The 22,437-nt window shown below is 43.2% G+C and overlaps 1 protein-coding gene across 1 annotated transcript in view; it reads right to left on the reverse strand.

Annotated features, from left to right (window-relative positions):
- The window catches only part of LOC141082763 (contactin-associated protein-like 5), a 581,387-nt gene extending 564,549 nt beyond the window's left edge, over positions 1 to 16,838 (reverse strand). The window contains exon 1 of the mRNA XM_073566679.1: positions 16,396 to 16,838. Coding sequence (XP_073422780.1) covers positions 16,396 to 16,477 — 82 coding nt within the window. The 5' untranslated portion in view covers positions 16,478 to 16,838. The remainder of the gene's footprint in view (positions 1 to 16,395) is intronic.
- Positions 16,839 to 22,437: the final 5,599 nt, after the last annotated feature.

Below are 22,437 nucleotides of genomic sequence, written 5' to 3' on the forward strand. Positions count from 1 at the left end.
TAAGTAGTTGCCTTCCAAACACCGCAGGGTTGTTGAGTGCCCGGAGAGGAAGACTCCAGGAGAGTGTTTGTGCACATAGTGCTTGTGAAAGGAGATTGCTAACCCGAAGTGGGCTGACCCCCACTAATGCAAGGATTGCACATAGTGCTACCATTTTGATTTGCTGTTTTGCCCAGAGAGCCGTGTTTATTTTTGGTGCTCAAAACTTGGTTTATGCTGTATCTGTAGGGAGGAGGACCCCCGTACAGTGTCTGGGCTGGAACCAAGGGGACCGCCATCTGGGTTCCTAGAGAAACGGTATCCGGGGGACAATGGAGGAGAGCGGGCTACTGAAAGTGACAGGTCAGCAAGGGGCGGGGCGAGTATAAAGGGGGCAGGGAGCGCGTCGGGAAGTCAGTTGGTAGTACGCCAGACACAGAGAAAGAGACTGTGGGGGTGTGACAGAGCCAGAGTGACTGACGGTGACCAGAGGTGAGATCAGGAGCAGAGAGGAGATCTACGGCGGCCTTCAGAGAGGAGGTACCGAGCAAGAGACTGTCGCCCTTCTCCAAATTGGGCCCGCGACCTGCCCACGGTCGTCCTCAACCGCTGCCGCTGCACTCCAGCCCGTTGCGGCCTGCCCGGTGCCACCCGCGGCCGCTGATGCGCCACTTCAGCCTGTGGTTGCGGCCTGCCCGCTGCCGCCTCGCCTCTGTCCTTGGTTGCGGCCTGTTCATCACCGCCCACAGCTGCCATTAACCCGCTGCTTCTGGCAGTTGGGGCCTGCTCCTTGCCTACGGAGAGACTCTTTGCACAGGCCCAGTCCGTGCGCGTGGCCTACCAACCGCCACTCTTCCAGACTACGTCACTACCCTGCTTGGGGGGGTGGGAGTCCCTGTGGACTCACTAACAAACGGGACCTTGCTGTGGCTACAGGGGGTTACCACAACTAAAGACTTCCTTAGGGCCTGTTGTGCCCCAACTTCTCCTGGGTGCTGAGACGCCTGAAGACTACTACAGATTCCTCAACAGCTGGGCCTAGCAGCTGCGACACCAAAGCAGCCACATCAGCGACACCAAAGCAGCCACACTAGAGACACCGAGGGACGTCAGGAAGGATAAGTTGACTTTAGGAAATAAGGACCCGTAGTTGGCCGTTTCGTGGCCCCATAATATCCGACCTTGCCGGGTCAGTCGCATTCTCGTTAAAGAAAAGTGTTGTTATTGTTGTTGAGTCCCTGCGAGGACAAATAGTGTTACCTCTTTTTGGTTGCTCAGTATAGCCCTAGCGGCTCCAGTTCATAAACGTTACTTTCCAAAGCAACACTCAGTCTCGTGTCTCGTCACTGCATCCTGTGAACCTGCTGTTACCTACATATCCAGTAAACCAAGCGCATCCTTAAAGACACAGTGTTCCCGTGACTACCTCCGTGTGCAGCCAGGTGAGCCGCTCTACTACACCCTATATCATACTACTGTCAGATTACATAGCTAAAAACCTGCTGACAGAATCTTTTTAATGTGAACAACTACTGCCTTAATAATTAATTTATTATTGTCACAAATCTATTATGAAGCTTGTGCAAATAAATTCACGCCCATCCTAGACCACATAAAAATCATGATCTCGCAAAACATTGCATGTCAGCTAGGTCTTTAATCCTGGCATGGTAATTCGACTTTAAGCTCTGACACCTTGGGACATAGAACAGTCATTTATCAGTGAATTAAACATTGTGTTCCGTTGAAATGAAGATCTGCTCCTTTCTTCTGTCTACAGACAAAAAGCTTCTAATCTTAGACATCACAACATGCTAAGTAACGATCTTCCTTCTTCTACAGCAGGGCGCTCAGAAAGGTTGTATCGCTCTTAATATCAGCAGCGCGGCGAGGGGATAACTTTTGTACTGCTGGATAAATTACACAAGCATTGGATGTATCATCAGAATTTCATTTGTTTAAGCCAGTGTCCTTGACATTACTATTTGCATATTAATAAAAATGCCAAGTACCCATATTTCCACAGAGACACTCATTACTTAAAGTAAATGCTGACGCAGAGATGTGGCGATCTCTGATGACAGCGAGAGGGCAACATGCATGAAATGAAGAAAAGTCGTTGTCTTTCATAGATTCTCTGGGGAAAGATCTGCAAACTGCTAAGTCCAATAGTCAAATATGTGGCAAAATGTTTCAACTGAGAAACGCTTGCAGTATCCTTATCAATTCGCGAGCTTTAAAGCTGCTCCAGGATGACCTTCGTGTCTTATTAATGTAGCGGAAAACGGACAAAGACTAGGAATGGGTGCATCAATCACTATTCACCAGATGGTTGGCCTGTAGGATAGCTTGATACACTGGTAAATCCGAAATATACGTTTTTCACCCATCTCTACTGATGAAAAAGAAGGGATGTCCACTGTATCATATGCACTCATCATGGATGATGAAATCACTTTCTTAACATCTACGTTGCTACCTGCCTCCCCTGCTTCCATCAATAAGTGGTGCGGTACCTTCACTCTGATTGATGCATCTCAATAATGCGACAATGAGACTAATGAAAGGTCCTTGAACGACATGTGGTACCAAATAGGCAAAAAGCTTGGAGGTTATTTCCTAGCGTGTTTAATATCGACTTCTTGCTGTGAGCTCTGGTTGCAATGCGCACGCGCGTAATACAGAGGACAACTACGGAAATTACCTGAAATATTGCGGACAGCGGCCAAGGAGGGGTGGAGGAAAGGAACCAAAACACCACCCATCAGACGGCAATCACCGCCCATCAACTCATTTACATAGAGCGCCAAAATGAGGTGACAGATTCCCTTTAAACTCTTGAATCTCTATCTGCCAGTTATAAGTACTCCTTTATCTGGTCCACACCTCTGTGCTCTGCTCCTGTAATTCTAATGATTATTCCTGTTTCAGGCATTGACCCCTTTGCTGAGTTTTCTTCTGGCTGGCAATTTTGTATCTTTTCTTTACCTCCTACTTCTTACTTGGCTACTTGAGTTTCCTGCCAGCTTGTTCCATCGGCCAGCAGCAACATCAAGGAATCCATGATCCTTGTTTAAATCCACATACCTGCACACGGCACAACTTTTGTATTATAATCACTTTGCCTTGTGTCATTAATATGGGTGGTTGTACTTTTTGTAAAGGGGTCATTCTCACCTACATAATTAATTTCCATATGCTATAATACAGAATAGAGACATCCCATAATTCCTGCTCTGGAATCCTCTCTAATAGCCAAAGCCAGGAATTAATATAGTTCCCAACTCAGTAGATCACATATTATTATATTCAACGTTCTCAGGTAGAGAATTCTATAAAAATACTATGTGATCCTAAATTGCCTCTGTAGTTATCAGTAGTTGATCCTACATGGATCAGCAGATCATTGTAGGGACACTTTGAAAACAACCCATTTCTGTGAACGCTACATGGGCATTATGAAAACAGGTCTTAGAGGATCTTTTTGTTTTAGTAATAGAAGAGCCACTGGAAAGAGCAACTTCTCTTTGTACTATTAAAGCCTCCCATATACCATTGGCAGAACAATAATTTGGTTGATGGTTCGGTTGGCAGATATCTCTTGTTCCGAAATCTCTTGTATTCCCTATGAAAGAGCCACTGCCAGACTCCTCTTATGAAGGCTTATCTCTTGAAAAACAAAAATATCAGCAGATCAAAACGGGACATGTCTGATCCTTCTGTCCTCCCCCCTCGATATTATCAATCCAGGGACAATCAGGATGGCCACATTACACTTTTCGGCCAATCCCGTCAAGATTGGCACGTTCACGCAATTTTAGTCTTATGTGTATGGGGGCCTTGAGCATAAGGTTCATTAAATGCTCTTGCTTTTGGGTTTTGTATTACCCAAAGCTTGGTATGTAGGGTATGGTCAAAGTTGTACTAGGGCAACAGTGAAGAATAAGGAGTATTTAGGGATACTGTAAGGGTGCAAAGTCAGACTCATAAAATAGATAAGAGTTTATCAGTCTGTAATGGAACACTGATGCTAAACTGTGAATACCTGACCATAATGGATCAAAAATGTCTAAATTGACATGGATGATATTATAGAGACACAATACTGACTGAATTTCTGCAGCTCAGCCGGCAGAACAAAGATGGACCATGTTGTGGAGGGCCAGTAGGTGATGGACAGTCCATGTGATAGGGTCATCAATCAGCAACTGTGATTTGAATGACAAGTAAAAGAAAACTACTAGGAGCAATAATTTGAGTATTAATAATGTTTCCAGTAAAAATATTCTAGTATCTTCTTTAATGAGAGTTCCCCAAGGAGCAGCTCAGAAGATAATGAAGTAGAGGAGCAGGCATAAATCTACAAAGTCGTTTCATGTCAAAGCCTCATAATTATTCATCTAGGATAATTGGCCTCCGTAATGATCTGTGACCTTTGTCAGTAAATGTCAGACAATCATGTCTGGATCTACCATGATCAATAATGACTGAGACAATTACATAATAAGACAAATATGCATGTGAGGTTCTCCACCCTTACCGGTGATTGACACAGATCAATATTCATCAAGGTTTGGAAGATCTCTGCTTGCTGTCATTCAATAAGAACTAACATTGTTTACATCAAATGGACTAAAATGAGTTCTGGTGATGGCATCTCCAAACACAACGCATTAAAAGGGATCCGACAACAGATTTCACAACATGAACGGCATACATTAGTACATAGATCTCTTAGTCCTGATGAGGGTGGTGTATTTACTTACACAATACAAGTATATATATATATATATTATCCTTTTTCAATGCTATAATGTTAATTTTAATATCAGGATTATGCAGCCAATCTGATATGGATGTTCAGTGCAAGTATACCAGTCTCATCCCTCGTAAAATACAGTGGGGAAAAAAAGTATTTAGTCAGTCAGCAATAGTGCAAGTTCCACCACTTAAAAAGATGAGAGGCGTCTGTAATTTACATCATAGGTAGACCTCAACTATGGGAGACAAACTGAGAAAAAAAAAATCCAGAAAATCACATTGTCTGTTTTTTTTTCATTTTATTTGCATATTATGGTGGAAAATAAGTATTTGGTCAGAAACAAGCAATCAAGATTTCTGGCTCTCACAGACCTGTAACTTCTTCTTTAAGAGTCTCCTCTTTCCTCCACTCATTACCTGTAGTAATGGCACCTGTTTAAACTTGTTATCAGTATAAAAAGACACCTGTGCACACCCTCAAACAGTCTGACTCCAAACTCCACTATGGTGAAGACCAAAGAGCTGTCAAAGAGCTGTCAAAGGACACCAGAAACAAAATTGTAGCCCTGCACCAGGCTGGGAAGACTGAATCTGCAATAGCCAACCAGCTTGGAGTGAAGAAATCAACTGTGGGAGCAATAATTAGAAAATGGAAGACATACAAGACCACTGATAATCTCCCTCGATCTGGTGCTCCACGCAAAATCCCACCCCGTGGGGTCAGAATGATCACAAGAACGGTGAGCAAAAATCCCAGAACCACGCGGGGGGACCTAGTGAATGAACTGCTCTTATTTTCTTCTTACTGCTTGCCCGAGAATTCCATTTTTTTCTGCATTAAAATCCGCCATATGGTTCCATAGATATGGGCTCAATGGTAAAGGAGAGCAGTCTTAAGACACGCCCCAGAGGATCCTGTGAGCCACGCCCCCCACAGGTAAATACCATGAAAATTTGCACTAAATAAAAAAGCCCTCATCTCTGGAACCATATGATAGAAAAATAAAAAAATAGAATATAGATAGAAAATAAAATTAAAGCAAAGTTGGGCAACTTTTGGTCTAGTGATAGGTCCTCTTTAAATAGTATTTTCAATATGGAAAGCTTGAACTTACATCTCTTCTGAACAAAATAATTTATTTTTGCAGTAGAATGTTTTATTTCGACATGAATTTCTTTTGGATGTGAGTACATTTCAGGATTACTAATAACAGCTGTGAGCGCGGTTTTATTACTTGCCTCGTTTCACTATTTCATTGAGGCCACCTTTGCTTAAAGCTGGAAGGTATATTTCCTCAAATTTGTTTCAGGTTCAATTCATTGGAATTGGATGAAAAAATTCAATGTGAACCAAATCAATATGCTTCAATCGAACGTGATCCAAAGTTACCAAGTGTTCTCAAATTAAGTGTGTGGCAGTCCAAGGTCTTCCAGTACTTTTTTCATGCCATTTCAAGCTTTTTAACTGAAATCTGTCAGCAGGTTTTTGCTACCACATCAAAGACAAGCCTTATGTAGGCAATGAGACTCTTAATGCAGTGATGCATCATTTAGTTTACTGGGTGCAGTGGATCTGACACAGAGTCCTTAGAATTATCAATGCAGCAAAGCTGAGAGAAGTAACCCCACTCACACTACAGCTAACCCCACCTACACCACAGCTAACCCTGCCTACACCACAGCTTTCTGTGTACATTATCTATACACTGTGAGCTTCTTATCATATGATGGAGTGGAGTTGGACTAGCTGTAGCTGTTGTAGTCCAGGCAATGATAATCACCAGGTGATAAAACCTTCAGTGTAAGTAAAAAAGCCGCACAGCCTGTCATGTGACATATCTTTGAAATCTGTGTTTTAACCCCTACCTCATGCTATCCTCAGATCACATAGCAAAAATCTGCTGACAGATTCTCTTTAATGCAAACGCAGCCTTAGTAATGTCCAAGTCACATCAATACATATGTAGTACTCGCAAACACTGCACAGGTGCAAACAACTAAGTATCTCATGGCTATGTATCTCAATTTTTTCCTACTTTCTAGAGCAGTAACGCAATTCAAATTTCATATACAGGTGCTTCTCACCAAATTAGAATATCACCAAAAAGTTAATTTATTTCCGTTCTTCAATGCAAAAAGTGAAACTCATATATTATACAGAGTCATTACAAACAGAGTGATCTATTTCAGGAGTTTATTTCTGTTAATGTTGATGATTATGGCTTACAGCCAATGAAAACCCAAAGGTCATTATCTCAGTAAATTAGAATACTTACCAAAAAACACCTGCAAAGGCTTCCTAAGTGTTTAAAAAGGTCCATTAATCTGTTTCAGTAGGCTCCACAATCATGGGGAAGACTGCTGACTTGACAGATGTCCAGAAGGCAGTCATTGACACACTCCACAAGGAGGGTAAGCCACAAAAGATCATTGCTAAAGAAGCTGGCTGTTCATAGAGTGCTGTGTCCATGCAAATTAATGGAAAGTTGAGTGGAAGGAAAAAGTGTGGTAGAAAAAGGTGCACAAGCAACTGGGATAACCGCAGCCTTGAATGGATTGTTAACAAAAGGTCATTCAAAAATATAGGGGAGTCTCACAAGGAGTGGACTGCTTGTAAACAAAAAAGAAAGAATAAGGAGAATCTAATACCATATGCAAATAGTATTTTATTGAATATATTCATAAGTTATAAAAAAAGGTTTTTATTAATTATTATTTATATAAAATGTTTTATTTATTTAAAAATGTGAAGGACACAAGACATAAGGTCCGACACAGTTACTATAATTACAGATCAGGGAGACAACCTTATAATATCTACACATATACCAATGGTACCAGACATATAGAGTTATTTATGCCACTTTAGATATACATATATATACATATAGCATATGTCAAACTAGTATCCACATACAATCTATTTGAACAATCTGAATAGTATAAAAGGTCTCACCCGAAAATATCTGTGTAACCGGTCACGGCAAGCAGCCCCAACGTGCGTTTCGCTTGGGCTTCCTCAGGGGGCACGAAACAATAAATAATAAATAAAAATCTTTTTTTTTTTTATAACTTATGATTATATTCAATAAAATACTATTTGCATATGGTATTAGATGCTCCTTATTCTTTCTTTTTTGTTTACAAGTTTTATTGGAGTATACCTTTTATTATTTTTATCACCCAGTTTTAACTCCTTTTTCTGGGATTTTTTTAATAAGGAGACGACTGCTGCTGGAGTCATTGCTTCAAGAGTCACCACACATAGACGTATCCAAGACATGAGCTACAAGTGTCACTTTCCTTGTGTCAAGCCACTGATGACCAATAGACAATGTCTGACGCGTCTTACCTGGGCCAAGGAGAAAAAGAACTGGACTGTTGCTCAGTGGTCCAAGGTGTTGTTTTGAGATTAAAGTAAATTTTGCATTTCATTTGGAAATCAAGGTCTCAGAGTCTGGAGGAAGAGTGGAGAGGCCACAATCCAAGCTGCTTGAGGTCTAGTGTGAAGTTTCCACAATCAGTGATGGTTTGGGGAGCCATGTCATCTTCTGGAGTAGGTCCACTGGGTTTTATCAAGACCAAAGTCAGTGCAGCCGTCTACCAGGAAATTTTAGAGCACTTCATGCGTCCCTCTGCCGACAAGGAAATGTCATTCTCCAGCAGGACTTGGCACCTGTTCACACTGCCAAAAGTACCAATACCTGGTTTATAAACAACAGTATCACTGTGCTTGATTACCCAGCAAACTTGACTGACCTTAACCCCATAGAGAATCTATGGTGTATTGTCAGGAGGAAGATGAGAGACACCAGACCCAACAATGCAGACGAGCTGAAGGCTGCTATCAAAGCAACCTGGGCTTCCATAACACCTCAGCAGCGCCACAGGCTGATCGCCTCCATGCCACGCCACATTGATGTAGTAACTGATGCCAAAGGAGTCCCGACCAAGTATTGAGTGCATTTACTGAAAATACATTTCAGTAGGCCAACATTTCAAATTTAAAATCATAATTTTCAAGCTGGTGTTATAAAGTATTCTAATTTACTGAGATAATGACTTTTGGGTTTTCATTGTCTGTAAGCCATAATCATCAACATTAACAGAAATAAACACGTGAAATAGATCACTGTGTAATGACTCTATATAATATATGAGTTTCTCTTTTTGTATTGAAGAACTGAAATAAATTAACTTTGTGTTGATATTCTAATTTAGTGAGAAGCACCTGTATTTAGTACAGAACTCCCATCTTCCATTCTCTGATATACACAAGCGAAGATTCTTCAACCACTAGGGGGCAGTGTGTCTGCAGGGATATACAGTATGCATTGCTCGCTAGTAGAAGACAGCAGGATCATTTAAAACTGTGCGGTGCTGTAGATGATGGGAGTTATGAATTAAGAATATATAGAAAATGAATGAATGATGAAGAATTTTAGGAACAAGTTCCGTAAATATATGCTGATAACCTTCACTTTGCATATATCATGTTTCATATGTCTCTCATTCTAGAATATCTGGATCACCTTATGCTAATAGAGTCAGCAATCAAAGTATAGGAGAATTGTGAATATTAAAAAAAGAAAACTACCATTTTAGACATAATATTAAAAATATAAATAATAATAATAATAATATTTATTATTATTAAAGTCCTGATTGTTTATAGCACTCTGATCTGTAGATATGCAGATAATCATTGGATGGGGGATACAGCTTAGGGTGAGATCTCAGCACATTTTATGAAGTTTTACATAGTGCTGCACCTCATTAAATAATGTCCACGTTTAGGGATGAAGGAGAGGAGAGAGAGAACTGCTTACATATATACAAGTCATGGTCAGATCTCTGCACATTATCTGAAGTTTTATACAGAAGTTGTCCATACTTAGAAAGATATACAGTATGTGTGTATATTTGTTTATCTGCTATTGTCTCTGGGTTGCACTGTCTATTGCTGGCTGCAGAATGAGTCATCTGAGAATCTATCAGTGAACTTGTTCTGACAGTCTGCTGAGATAGTTTATACCTTTATATTTGTCTTTATCTGACCAGGTCTACGCTGATTTATGTGTAGAGAAACAGAAACTGCAGAGTCTGTAGAAGACAAATGGTGCAAAACTTTTAATGACACCCCATTGCAAAAATGAGCTTTAGCCCTAAATACATGTAGTTAAGAAAACGAAAATATATTCAAAAGTGAACAAAATATATAACCATATATTCTGTGCTCTGATTTTACTGAGATATCATTGGGCAAGAATTTTCAAGAATTTGCAATGGCATTGTGATTGGTAGGAGTCCATCCATACAGATATGAAGAGTGCAGAGCACATTACAGCTCAGCTGTGCAGCATCGGTTGGAAAGTCACCTCCAGAATATAGTCTGTATCTAGTCCTCTAGACTGTATATAGTCTGTATCTAGTCCTCTAGATCGTACATAATCTGTATTGAGTCCTCTAGACTGTATATAGCCTGTATCTAGTCCTCTAAACCGTGTATAGTCTGTATCTAGTCCTCTAGACCGTATATAGTCTGTATCTAGTCCTCTAGGCCGTACATAGTCTGTATCGAGTCCTCTAGACTGTATATAGCCTGTATCTAGTCCTCTAGACCGTATATAGTCTGTATCTAGTCCTGTAGACCGTATTTAGTCTGTATCTAGTCCTCTAGACCATACATAGTCTGTATCTAGTCCTCTAGACCGTATATAGTCTGTATCTAGTCCTCTAGACCGTATATAGTCTGTATCTAGTCCTCTAGATCGTACATAGTCTGTATCGAGTCCTCTAGACTGTATATAGCCTGTATCTAGTCCTCTAGACCGTATATAGTCTGTATCTAGTCCTCTAGACTGTATATAGCCTGTATCTAGTCCTCTAAACCGTATATAGTCTGTATCTAGTCCTCTAGACCGTATGTAGTCTGTATCTAGTCCTGTAGACCATATTTTGTCTGTATCTAGACCTCTAGACCATACATAGTCTGTATCTAGTCCTCCAGACTGTATATAGTCTGTATCTAGTCCTCTAGACCATACATAGTCTATAACTAGTCCTCTAGACCGTATTTAGTCTGTATCTGGTACTCTAGACCATACATAGTCTGTATCTAGTCCTGTAAACCATATATAGTCTGTATCTAGTCTTCTATACCATACTTAGTCTTTATCTAGTCCTGTAGACCGTATATAGTCTGTATCTAGTCCTCTAGACCATATATTGTCTGTATCTAGTCCTCTAGACCGTACATAGTCTGTATCAAATCCTCTAGACCGTATATAGTCTGTATCTAGTCCTCTAGATCGTATTTAATCTTATCTAGTCCTCTAGACACTATTTAGTCTGTATCTAGTCCTCTAGACCATATATAGTCTGTATCTAGTTTTCTAGACCATGTATATTCTGCATCTAGTCTTTTAGACAGTATTTAGTCTGTTTCTAGTCCTCTATATTATATATAGTATAAATCTGTCAAGCGATAGTATACTGTAGGATAGGCAAACTACGTTAGTGGCACAGGGTTCGCTTCCAAAGTTATTGGTGTGGTTCACAGGAATATATGCAGAATGTGACCACTGCAGCTAATCAGTGGCCACTCATGAAATCAAAAGAGATCACCTGAAGGATCAGCCAATACAAATTGTATAAAAAGATATAAAAAATTTTTTTTGTTGAACAATTATACACAAAATTAACAAAACAACATAAAATAAGACTGAAATATTGTACTAGGGACAGCACACATGAGACCAAATACAGCAGAACTCCTACAATACATATACTAAAAGGGTTAAGTATACAAAGTCACATTAGATATGTCTATGGAATCACCCATGGCAATGGACAATATCACAACTCAATATAAAGTGGCCATAAGTGGCACACTAAATCAATAAATATATGAAAATAAATAATCAGTTATTGAGCACCATTTAGTCTAGCCTGAAACTGCCCCAGAAAAGAATGATGATAATGAATCATCCCAAAAAAATCAGTGGCCACTGACTGATTGCAGCGGTCATTTGATGCTCCCTCTCAGAAGAACAAGTAAAGAGATTGATGGAGGACACTGGTAGAAGTACAGATCAGGGATAAGGATCTGGTAGGTCACTGTGTCTTATTTATTATTTCAGGAATCCCCATGGGCACACTATCAGCTGATTAAGACCCCTGTAATAGTTTGCACCGATTTATCCTGCGTTGGATGAGACTGAAAATGTAGAATTTCTCTCGTTTCCTTCTCTGCCATCGATCCTTTATCCAATGTGTCATCTCTGCTTGTGGTTTGCTGAATTTGAGATGATCTTGTAAAGCGAGCAGTGCTGCCCTCTAGTGCTCAGTCCACGGTTTTAAACCATGGTGGGGGGGATAAAATCCCTGATGTACAGAGCAATCTGCTCACAACTTGTACATTTCCCAGTGCTGTGTCCAGCTGCATCCCGGGAGTCCTGACAGCTGTGAAGCCTCCATGTTTTTAATTAATTTCCTATTCTTTCTTATATAGAACCACCATAGTCTGCAGCGCCTTACATACACTGATTATGTGACCCACGCAATGATATCTCGCCGTTACGATCTTACGACTTTGTTGCAGCCTGGTATTAGGAAAGTTGCTTCTCGAAGACCCCGTAAGAGCGGCCAAGAAGAGCTAAAGGCTATAATCATGGTGTAGGAGCTGAGACCCTAATTTCAGAGATGTGTCACTTATTGGGCTGTGTGCGGTTGATTCAATACAATAAGTGTTTTATCAGCAGGACATAAGGTGTTTTTATGCCTTCCGGACTAGCCGCTCGTGCCTCCTAGTCTAACCAAGCACACAGCTCTGATGAGCAGCTCCCAGTCAGTAGACTATGTACACAGTAGGCTGTAGTGTGCGCAGGCTCAGCTTTTGAGCTCTGCTTTATGCTATATCTAAAACTCAGTATTACAACTGCTGCACTCAAGAAACTAAGTGATACATAGCTGGAATCAGGGTCTCAGCCCCTACATCATGGTGCTGTTGGAAGTGATAGAAAAAATCGGAGAACAGATTCCCTTTACAATTGTTGGAATGACAAACTGTCTGGACTCTGACTGCAACGGCTGCAAGACAAATGGCAACTGGACGATGGGTCTGTGCTATGGTCTGTGCTGAGATACAGATTGGTATACAGTAACATAGACTACGGGCCACAGGTATATACACATACTGTACAATGATGCTGAGACTAGGGGCCACAGATATACACACTGTACAGTGATGATGGGACTAGGGGCCACAGATATATACACACTGTACAATGATGCTGAGACTAGGGGCCACAGATATACACACTGTACAGTGATGATGGGACTAGGGGCCACAGATATATACACACTGTACAATGATGCTGAGACTAGGGGCCACAGATATACACACTGTACAGTGATGCTGAGACTAGGGGCCACAGATATATACACTGTACAGTGATGATGGGACTAGGGGCCACATATATATACACTGTACAGTGATGCTGAGACTAGGGGCCACAGATATACACACTGTACAGTGATGCTGAGACTAGGGGCCACAGATATACACACTGTACAGTGATGATGGGACTAGGGGCCACATATATATACACTGTACAGTGATGCTGAGACTAGGGGCCACAGATATATACACTGTACAGTGATGATGGGACTAGGGGCCACATATATATACACTGTACAGTGATGCTGGGACTAGGGGCCACATATATACACACTGTACAGTGATGCTGAGACTAGGGGCCACAGATATATACACTGTACAGTGATGCTGGGACTAGGGGCCACATATATATACACTGTACAGTGATGCTGAGACTAGGGGCCACATATATATACACACTGCACTGAAATGCTGAGACTAGGGGCCACAGATATACACACTGTACAGTGATGGTGAGACTAGGGGCCACAGATATACACACTGTACAGTGATGGTGAGACTAGGGGCCACAGATATACACACTGTACAGTGATGCTGAGACTAGGGGCCACAGATATACACACTGTACAGTAATGATGGGACTAGGGGCCACAGATATACAAACTGTACATTGATGCTGAGACTAGGGGCCACAGATATACATACACTGTACAGCTATCCTGAAACTAGGGGCCACGGATATACACACTGTACAGTGATGCTGAGACTAGGGGCCACAGATATATACACACTGTACAGCTATGCTGAGACTAGGGGCCACAGATATATACACACTGTACAGCTATGCTGAGACTAGGGGCCACAGATATATACACACTGCACTGAAATGCTGAGACTAGGGGCCACAGATATATACACACTGTACAGCTATGCTGAGACTAGGGGCCACAGATATTTACACACTGCACTGAAATGCTGAGACTAGGGGCCACAGATATACACACACTGTAGAGTGATGATGGGACTAGGGGCCACAGATTTACACACTGTACAGTAATGATGAGACTAGGGGCCACAAATATACACACTGTACAGTAATGGTGAGACTAGGGGCCACAGATATACACACTGTACAGTGATGCTGAGACTAGGGGCCACCGATATACACACTGTACAGTGATGCTGAGACTAGGGGCCACAGATATACACACTGTACAGTGATGGTGAGACTAGGGGCCACAGATATACACACTGTACAGTAATGATGGGACTAGGGGCCACAGATATACAAACTGTACATTGATGCTGAGACTAGGGGCCACAGATATACATACACTGTACAGCTATCCTGAGACTAGGGGCCACAGATATATACACACTGCACTGAAATGCTGAGACTAGGGGCCACAGATATATACACACTGTATAGCTATGCTGAGACTAGGGGCCACAGATATATACACACTGCACTGAAATGCTGAGACTAGGGGCCACAGATATACACACACTGTAGAGTGATGATGGGACTAGGGGCCACAGATTTACACACTGTACAGTAATGATGAGACTAGGGGCCACAAATATACACACTGTACAGTAATGGTGAGACTAGGGGCCACAGATATACACACTGTACAGTGATGCTGAGACTAGGGGCCACAGATATACACACTGTACAGTGGTGCAGAGACTAGGGGCCACAGATATACACACTGTACAGTGATGCGGAGACTAGGGGCCACAGATATACACACTGTACAGTAATGATGGGACTAGGGGCCACAGATATACACACTGTACAGTGATGCTGAGACTAGGGGCCACCGATATACACACTGTACAGTGATGGTGAGACTAGGGGCCACAGATATACACACTGTACAGTAATCATGGGACTAGGGGCCACAGATATACAAACTGTACAGTGATGCTGAGACTAGGGGCCACAGATATACATACACTGTACAGCTATCCTGAGACTAGGGGCCACTAGGGGCCACGGATATACACACTGTACAGTGATGCTGAGACTAGGGGCCACAGATATATACACACTGTACAGCTATGCTGAGACTAGGGGCCACAGATATACACACACTGTAGAGTGATGATGGGACTAGGGGCCACAGATATACACACTGTACAGTAATGATGAGACTAGGGGCCACAGATATACACACTGTACAGTAATGGTGAGACTAGGGGCCACAGATATATACACACTGCACCGAAATGCTGAGACTAGGGGCCACAGATATACACACACTGTACAGTGATGCTGAGACTAGGGGCCACAGATATACACACACTGTACAGTGATGATGATACTAGGGGCCACAGATATACATACACTGTACAGCTATCCTGAGACTAGGGGCCACATATATATACACACTGTACAGTGGTGCTGAGACTAGGGGCCACCGATATACACACACTGTACAGTGATGATGAGACTAGGGGCCACAGATATACATACACAGTACAGCTATACTGAGACTAGGGGCCACATATATATACACTGTACAGTAATGCTGAGACTAGGGGCCACAGATATATACACTGTACAGTGATGATGGGACTAGGGGCCACCGATATACACACTGTACAGTGATGATGGGACTAGGGGCCACCGATATACACACTGTACAGTGATGCTGAGACTAGGGGCCACAGATATACACACTGTACAGTGATGCTGAGACTAGGGGCCACAGATATACACACTGTACAGTGATGCGGAGACTAGGGGCCACAGATATACACACTGTACAGTGATGCTGAGACTAGGGGCCACAGATATACACACTGTACAGTGATGCTGAGACTAGGGGCCACAGATATACACACTGTACAGTGATGCTGAGACTAGGGGCCACAGATATATACACTGTACAGTGATGCGGAGACTAGGGGCCACCGATATACACACTGTACAGTGATGCTGAGACTAGGGGCCACAGATATACACACTGTACAGCTATCCTGAGACTAGGGGCCACAGATATACACACTGTACAGCTATCCTGAGACTAGGGGCCACGGATATACACACTGTACAGCTATCCTGAGACTAGGGGCCACAGATATATATATTTCCTAATGGGGCTGTAGATGGTTGTGTACTCCCCCACGGTATGTGCTTCCACATGAAGATCCCAGCTGAATATTCCCACAGTGGTCCATCATCCTGTCACTAAGTTTCCCCCTGACTTGCAGACCCTCGTTCACACACAAGACCCCGCAGTACTCACAGTTCGCAGCTGTTGATCCGGGATGACACAGAGGAGGCAGCAGGCACAGCAGCGCCCAGAACACTTTTACATCCGAATCCATTGTGTACAGTGGGGTCCCCAAACCGCTGCGCTGTGACTGCTCAGACCAAGCCTTGTGTACAGTGGGGTCCCCAGACCGCTGCGCTGTGACTGCTCAGACCAAGCCTTGTGTACAGTGGGGTCCCCAGACCGCTGCGCTGTGACTGCTCAGACCAAGCCTTGTGTACAGTGGGGTCCCCAGACCGCTGCGCTGTGACTGCTCAGACCAAGCCTTGCGTCTCAGCATCATCCAGCAGCTCCCTGAGCCGCGCACATCCCGGGCACCTGGAGGGGAGACACATCCGCGAGATCTGCTGCTCACACGTGCAGATCGCTGAGCAGGAGGAGAATCAGCACCAGAGATGGTGGACAGCTCCTTATAGGCAAACACTGTGCTCTCCACCCACAGCCAGCGCAGGTTGCACCCACTGGCTGCACGGAGCTCTCGTGCAGCATCATACCCCCAGCTCCCCCTGTGCAGAGGAGCAGCACACAAGTGGCAGACTTAGACTCTGCTGCAGTGTGTGACAGGAGCAGGGGTGCACATAATAATGCTGACATATCACATCAACCAGGGGTGCACATATATAATGCTGACATATCACATGGAGCAGGGGTGCACATAATAATGCTGACATATCACATGGAGCAGGGGTGCACATATATAATGCTGACATATCACATGGAGCAGGGGGGCACATATATAATGCTGACATATCACATGGAGCAGGGGTGCACATATATAATGCTGACATATCACATGGAGCAGGGGTGCACATAATAATGCTGACATATCACATGGAGCAGGGGTGCACATATATAATGCTGACATATCACATGGAGCAGGGGGGCACATATATAATGCTGACATATCACATGGAGAAGGGGTGCACATAATAATGCTGACATATCACATGGAGCAGGGGTGCACATATATAATGCTGACATATCACATGGAGCAGGGGGGCACATATATAATGCTGACATATCACATGGAGAAGGGGTGCACATATATAATGCTGACATATCACATGGAGCAGGGGTGCACATAATAATGCTGACATATCACATCAACCAGGGGTGCACATAATAATGCTGACATATCACATGGAGCAGGGGTGCACATAATAATGCTGACATATCACATGGAGCAGGGGGGCACATATATAATGCTGACATATCACATGGAGAAGGGGTGCACATATATAATGCTGACATATCACATGGAGCAGGGGTGCACATAATAATGCTGACATATCACATCAACCAGGGGTGCACATAATAATGCTGACATATCACATCAACCAGGGGGGCACATAATAATGCTGACAAATCACATGGAGCAGGGGGGCACATAATAATGCTGACATATCACATGGAGCAGGGGGGCACATATATAATGCTGACATATCACATGGAGCAGGGGGCACATAATAATGCTGACATATCACATGGAGCAGGGGGGCACATAATAATGCTGACATATCACATGGAGCAGGGGGGCACATATATAATGCTGACATATCACATGGAGCAGGGGGAACATAATAATGCTGACATATCACATCAACCAGGGGTGCACATATATAATGCTGACATATCACATGGAGCAGGGGTGCACATAATAATGCTGACATATCACATGGAGCAGGGGTGCACATATATAATGCTGACATATCACATGGAGCAGGGGGGCACATATATAATGCTGACATATCACATGGAGAAGGGGTGCACATATATAATGCTGACATATCACATGGAGCAGGGGTGCACATAATAATGATGACATATCACATCAACCAGGGGTGCACATAATAATGCTGACATATCACATCAACCAGGGGGGCACATAATAATGCTGACATATCACATGGAGCAGGGGGGCACATAATAATGCTGACAAATCACATGGAGCAGGGGGGCACATATATAATGCTGACATATCACATGGAGCAGGGGGGCACATAATAATGCTGACATATCACATGGAGCAGGGGTGCACATAATAATGCTGACATATCACATCAACCAGGGGTGCACATATATAATGCTGACATATCACATGGAGCAGGGGTGCACATAATAATGCTGACATATCACATCAACCAGGGGTGCACATAATAATGCTGACATATCACATCAACCAGGGGTGCACATATATAATGCTGACATATCACATGGAGCAGTGGTGCACATAATAATGCTGACATCACATGGAGCAGGGGGGCACATAATAATGCTGACATATCACATGGAGCAGGGGGGCACATAATAATGCTGACATATCGCATGGAGCAGGGGGGCATATAATAATGCTGACATATCACATGGAGCAGGGGTGCACATAATAATGCTGACATATCACATGGAGCAGGGGTGCACATAATAATGCTGATATATCACATGGAGCAGTGGTGCACATAATAATGCTGACATATCACATGGAGCAGGGGTGCACATATATAATGCTGACATATCACATGGAGCAGGGGGGCACATATATAATGCTGACATATCACATGGAGCAGGGGGGCACATAATAATGCTGACATATCACATGGAGCAGGGGGGCACATATATAATGCTGACATATCACATGGACCAGGGGGCACATAATAATGCTGACATCACATGGAGCAGGGGGGCACATAATAATGCTGACATATCACATGGAGCAGGGGTGCACATATATAATGCTGACATATCACATGGAGCAGGGGAGCACATATATAATGCTGACATATCACATGGAGCAGGGGGCACATAATAATGCTGACATAACATGGAGCAGGGGGGAACATAATAATGCTGACATATCACATGGAGCAGGAGTGCACATAGTAATGCTGACATATCACATCAACCAGGGGTGCACATATATAATGCTGATATATCACATGGAGCAGGGGTGCACATAATAATGCTGACATATCACATGGAGCAGGGGTGCACATATATAATGCTGACATATCACATGGAGCAGGGGGGCACATATATAATGCTGACATATCACATGGAGCAGGGGGGCACATAATAATGCTGACATATCACATGGAGCAGGGGGGCACATAATAATGCTGACATATCACATGGAGCAGGGGGGCACATAATAATGCTGACATATCACATGGAGCAGGGAACATAATAATGCTGACATATCACATCAACCAGGGGTGCACATATATAATGCTGACATATCACATGGAGCAGGGGTGCACATAATAATGCTGACATATCACATGGAGCAGGGGTGCACATATATAATGCTGACATATCACATGGAGCAGGGGGGCACATATATAATGCTGACATATCACATGGAGAAGGGGTGCACATATATAATGCTGACATATCACATGGAGCAGGGGTGCACATAATAATGATGACATATCACATCAACCAGGGGTGCACATAATAATGCTGACATATCACATCAACCAGGGGGGCACATAATAATGCTGACATATCACATGGAGCAGGGGGGCACATAATAATGCTGACAAATCACATGGAGCAGGGGGGCACATATATAATGCTGACATATCACATGGAGCAGGGGGGCACATAATAATGCTGACATATCACATGGAGCAGGGGTGCACATAATAATGCTGACATATCACATCAACCAGGGGTGCACATATATAATGCTGACATATCACATGGAGCAGGGGTGCACATAATAATGCTGACATATCACATCAACCAGGGGTGCACATAATAATGCTGACATATCACATCAACCAGGGGTGCACATATATAATGCTGACATATCACATGGAGCAGTGGTGCACATAATAATGCTGACATCACATGGAGCAGGGGGGCACATAATAATGCTGACATATCACATGGAGCAGGGGGGCACATAATAATGCTGACATATCGCATGGAGCAGGGGGGCATATAATAATGCTGACATATCACATGGAGCAGGGGTGCACATAATAATGCTGACATATCACATGGAGCAGGGGTGCACATAATAATGCTGATATATCACATGGAGCAGTGGTGCACATAATAATGCTGACATATCACATGGAGCAGGGGTGCACATATATAATGCTGACATATCACATGGAGCAGGGGGGCACATATATAATGCTGACATATCACATGGAGCAGGGGGGCACATAATAATGCTGACATATCACATGGAGCAGGGGGGCACATATATAATGCTGACATATCACATGGAGCAGGGGGCACATAATAATGCTGACATCACATGGAGCAGGGGGGCACATAATAATGCTGACATATCACATGGAGCAGGGGTGCACATATATAATGCTGACATATCACATGGAGCAGGGGGGCACATATATAATGCTGACATATCACATGGAGCAGGGGGCACATAATAATGCTGACATAACATGGAGCAGGGGGGAACATAATAATGCTGACATATCACATGGAGCAGGAGTGCACATAGTAATGCTGACATATCACATCAACCAGGGGTGCACATATATAATGCTGATATATCACATGGAGCAGGGGTGCACATAATAATGCTGACATATCACATGGAGCAGGGGTGCACATATATAATGCTGACATATCACATGGAGCAGGGGGGCACATATATAATGCTGACATATCACATGGAGCAGGGGGGCACATAATAATGCTGACATATCACATGGAGCAGGGGGGCACATAATAATGCTGACATATCACATGGAGCAGGGGGCACATAATAATGCTGACATATCACATGGAGCAGGGGGGCACATATATAATGCTGACATATCACATGGAGCAGGGGGGCACATAATAATGCTGACATCACATGGAGCAGGGGGGCACATAATAATGCTGACATATCACATGGAGCAGGGGTGCACATATATAATGCTGACATATCACATGGAGCAGGGGGGCACATATATAATGCTGACATATCACATGGAGCAGGGGGCACATAATAATGCTGACATCACATGGAGCAGGGGGGCACATAATAATGCTGACATATCACATGGATCAGGGGTGCACATAATAATGCTGACATATCACATCAACCAGGGGTGCACATATATAATGCTGACATATCACATGGAGCAGGGGTGCACATAATAATGCTGAAATATCACATGGAGCAGGGGTGCACATAATAATGCTGATATATCACATGGAGCAGTGGAGCACATAATAATGCTGACATATCACATGGAGCAGGGGTGCACATATATAATGCTGACATATCACATGGAGCAGGGGGGCACATATATAATGCTGACATATCACATGGAGCAGGGGGGCACATAATAATGCTGACATATCACATGGAGCAGGGGGGCACATAATAATGCTGACATATCACATGGAGCAGGGGGGCACATAATAATGCTGACATATCACATGGAACAGGGGTGCACATAATAATGCTGACATATCACATGGAGCAGGGGGGCACATATATAATGCTGACATATCACATGGAGCAGGGGTGCACATAATAATGCTGACATATCACATGGAGCAGGGGTGCACATAATAATGCTGACATATCACATCAACCAGGGGTGCACATATATAATGCTGACATATCACATGGAGCAGGGGGGCACATAATAATGCTGACATATCACATGGAGCAGGAGTGCACATAATAATGCTGACATATCACATCAACCAGGGGTGCACATATATAATGCTGATATATCACATGGAGCAGGGGTGCACATAATAATGCTGACATATCACATGGAGCAGGGGTGCACATATATAATGCTGACATATCACATGGAGCAGGGGGGCACATATATAATGCTGACATATCACATGGAGCAGGGGGGCACATAATAATGCTGACATATCACATGGAGCAGGGGGGCACATAATAATGCTGACATATCACATGGAGCAGGGGGCACATAATAATGCTGACATATCACATGGAGCAGGGGGCACATAATAATGCTGACATATCACATGGAGCAGGGGGGCACATATATAATGCTGACA

This window comes from Dendrobates tinctorius, unplaced genomic scaffold, assembly GCF_039654945.1.
Source record: "Dendrobates tinctorius isolate UK_male_01 unplaced genomic scaffold, ASM3965494v1 ptg000019l, whole genome shotgun sequence".
Lineage (NCBI taxonomy): Eukaryota > Metazoa > Chordata > Amphibia > Anura > Dendrobatidae > Dendrobates > Dendrobates tinctorius.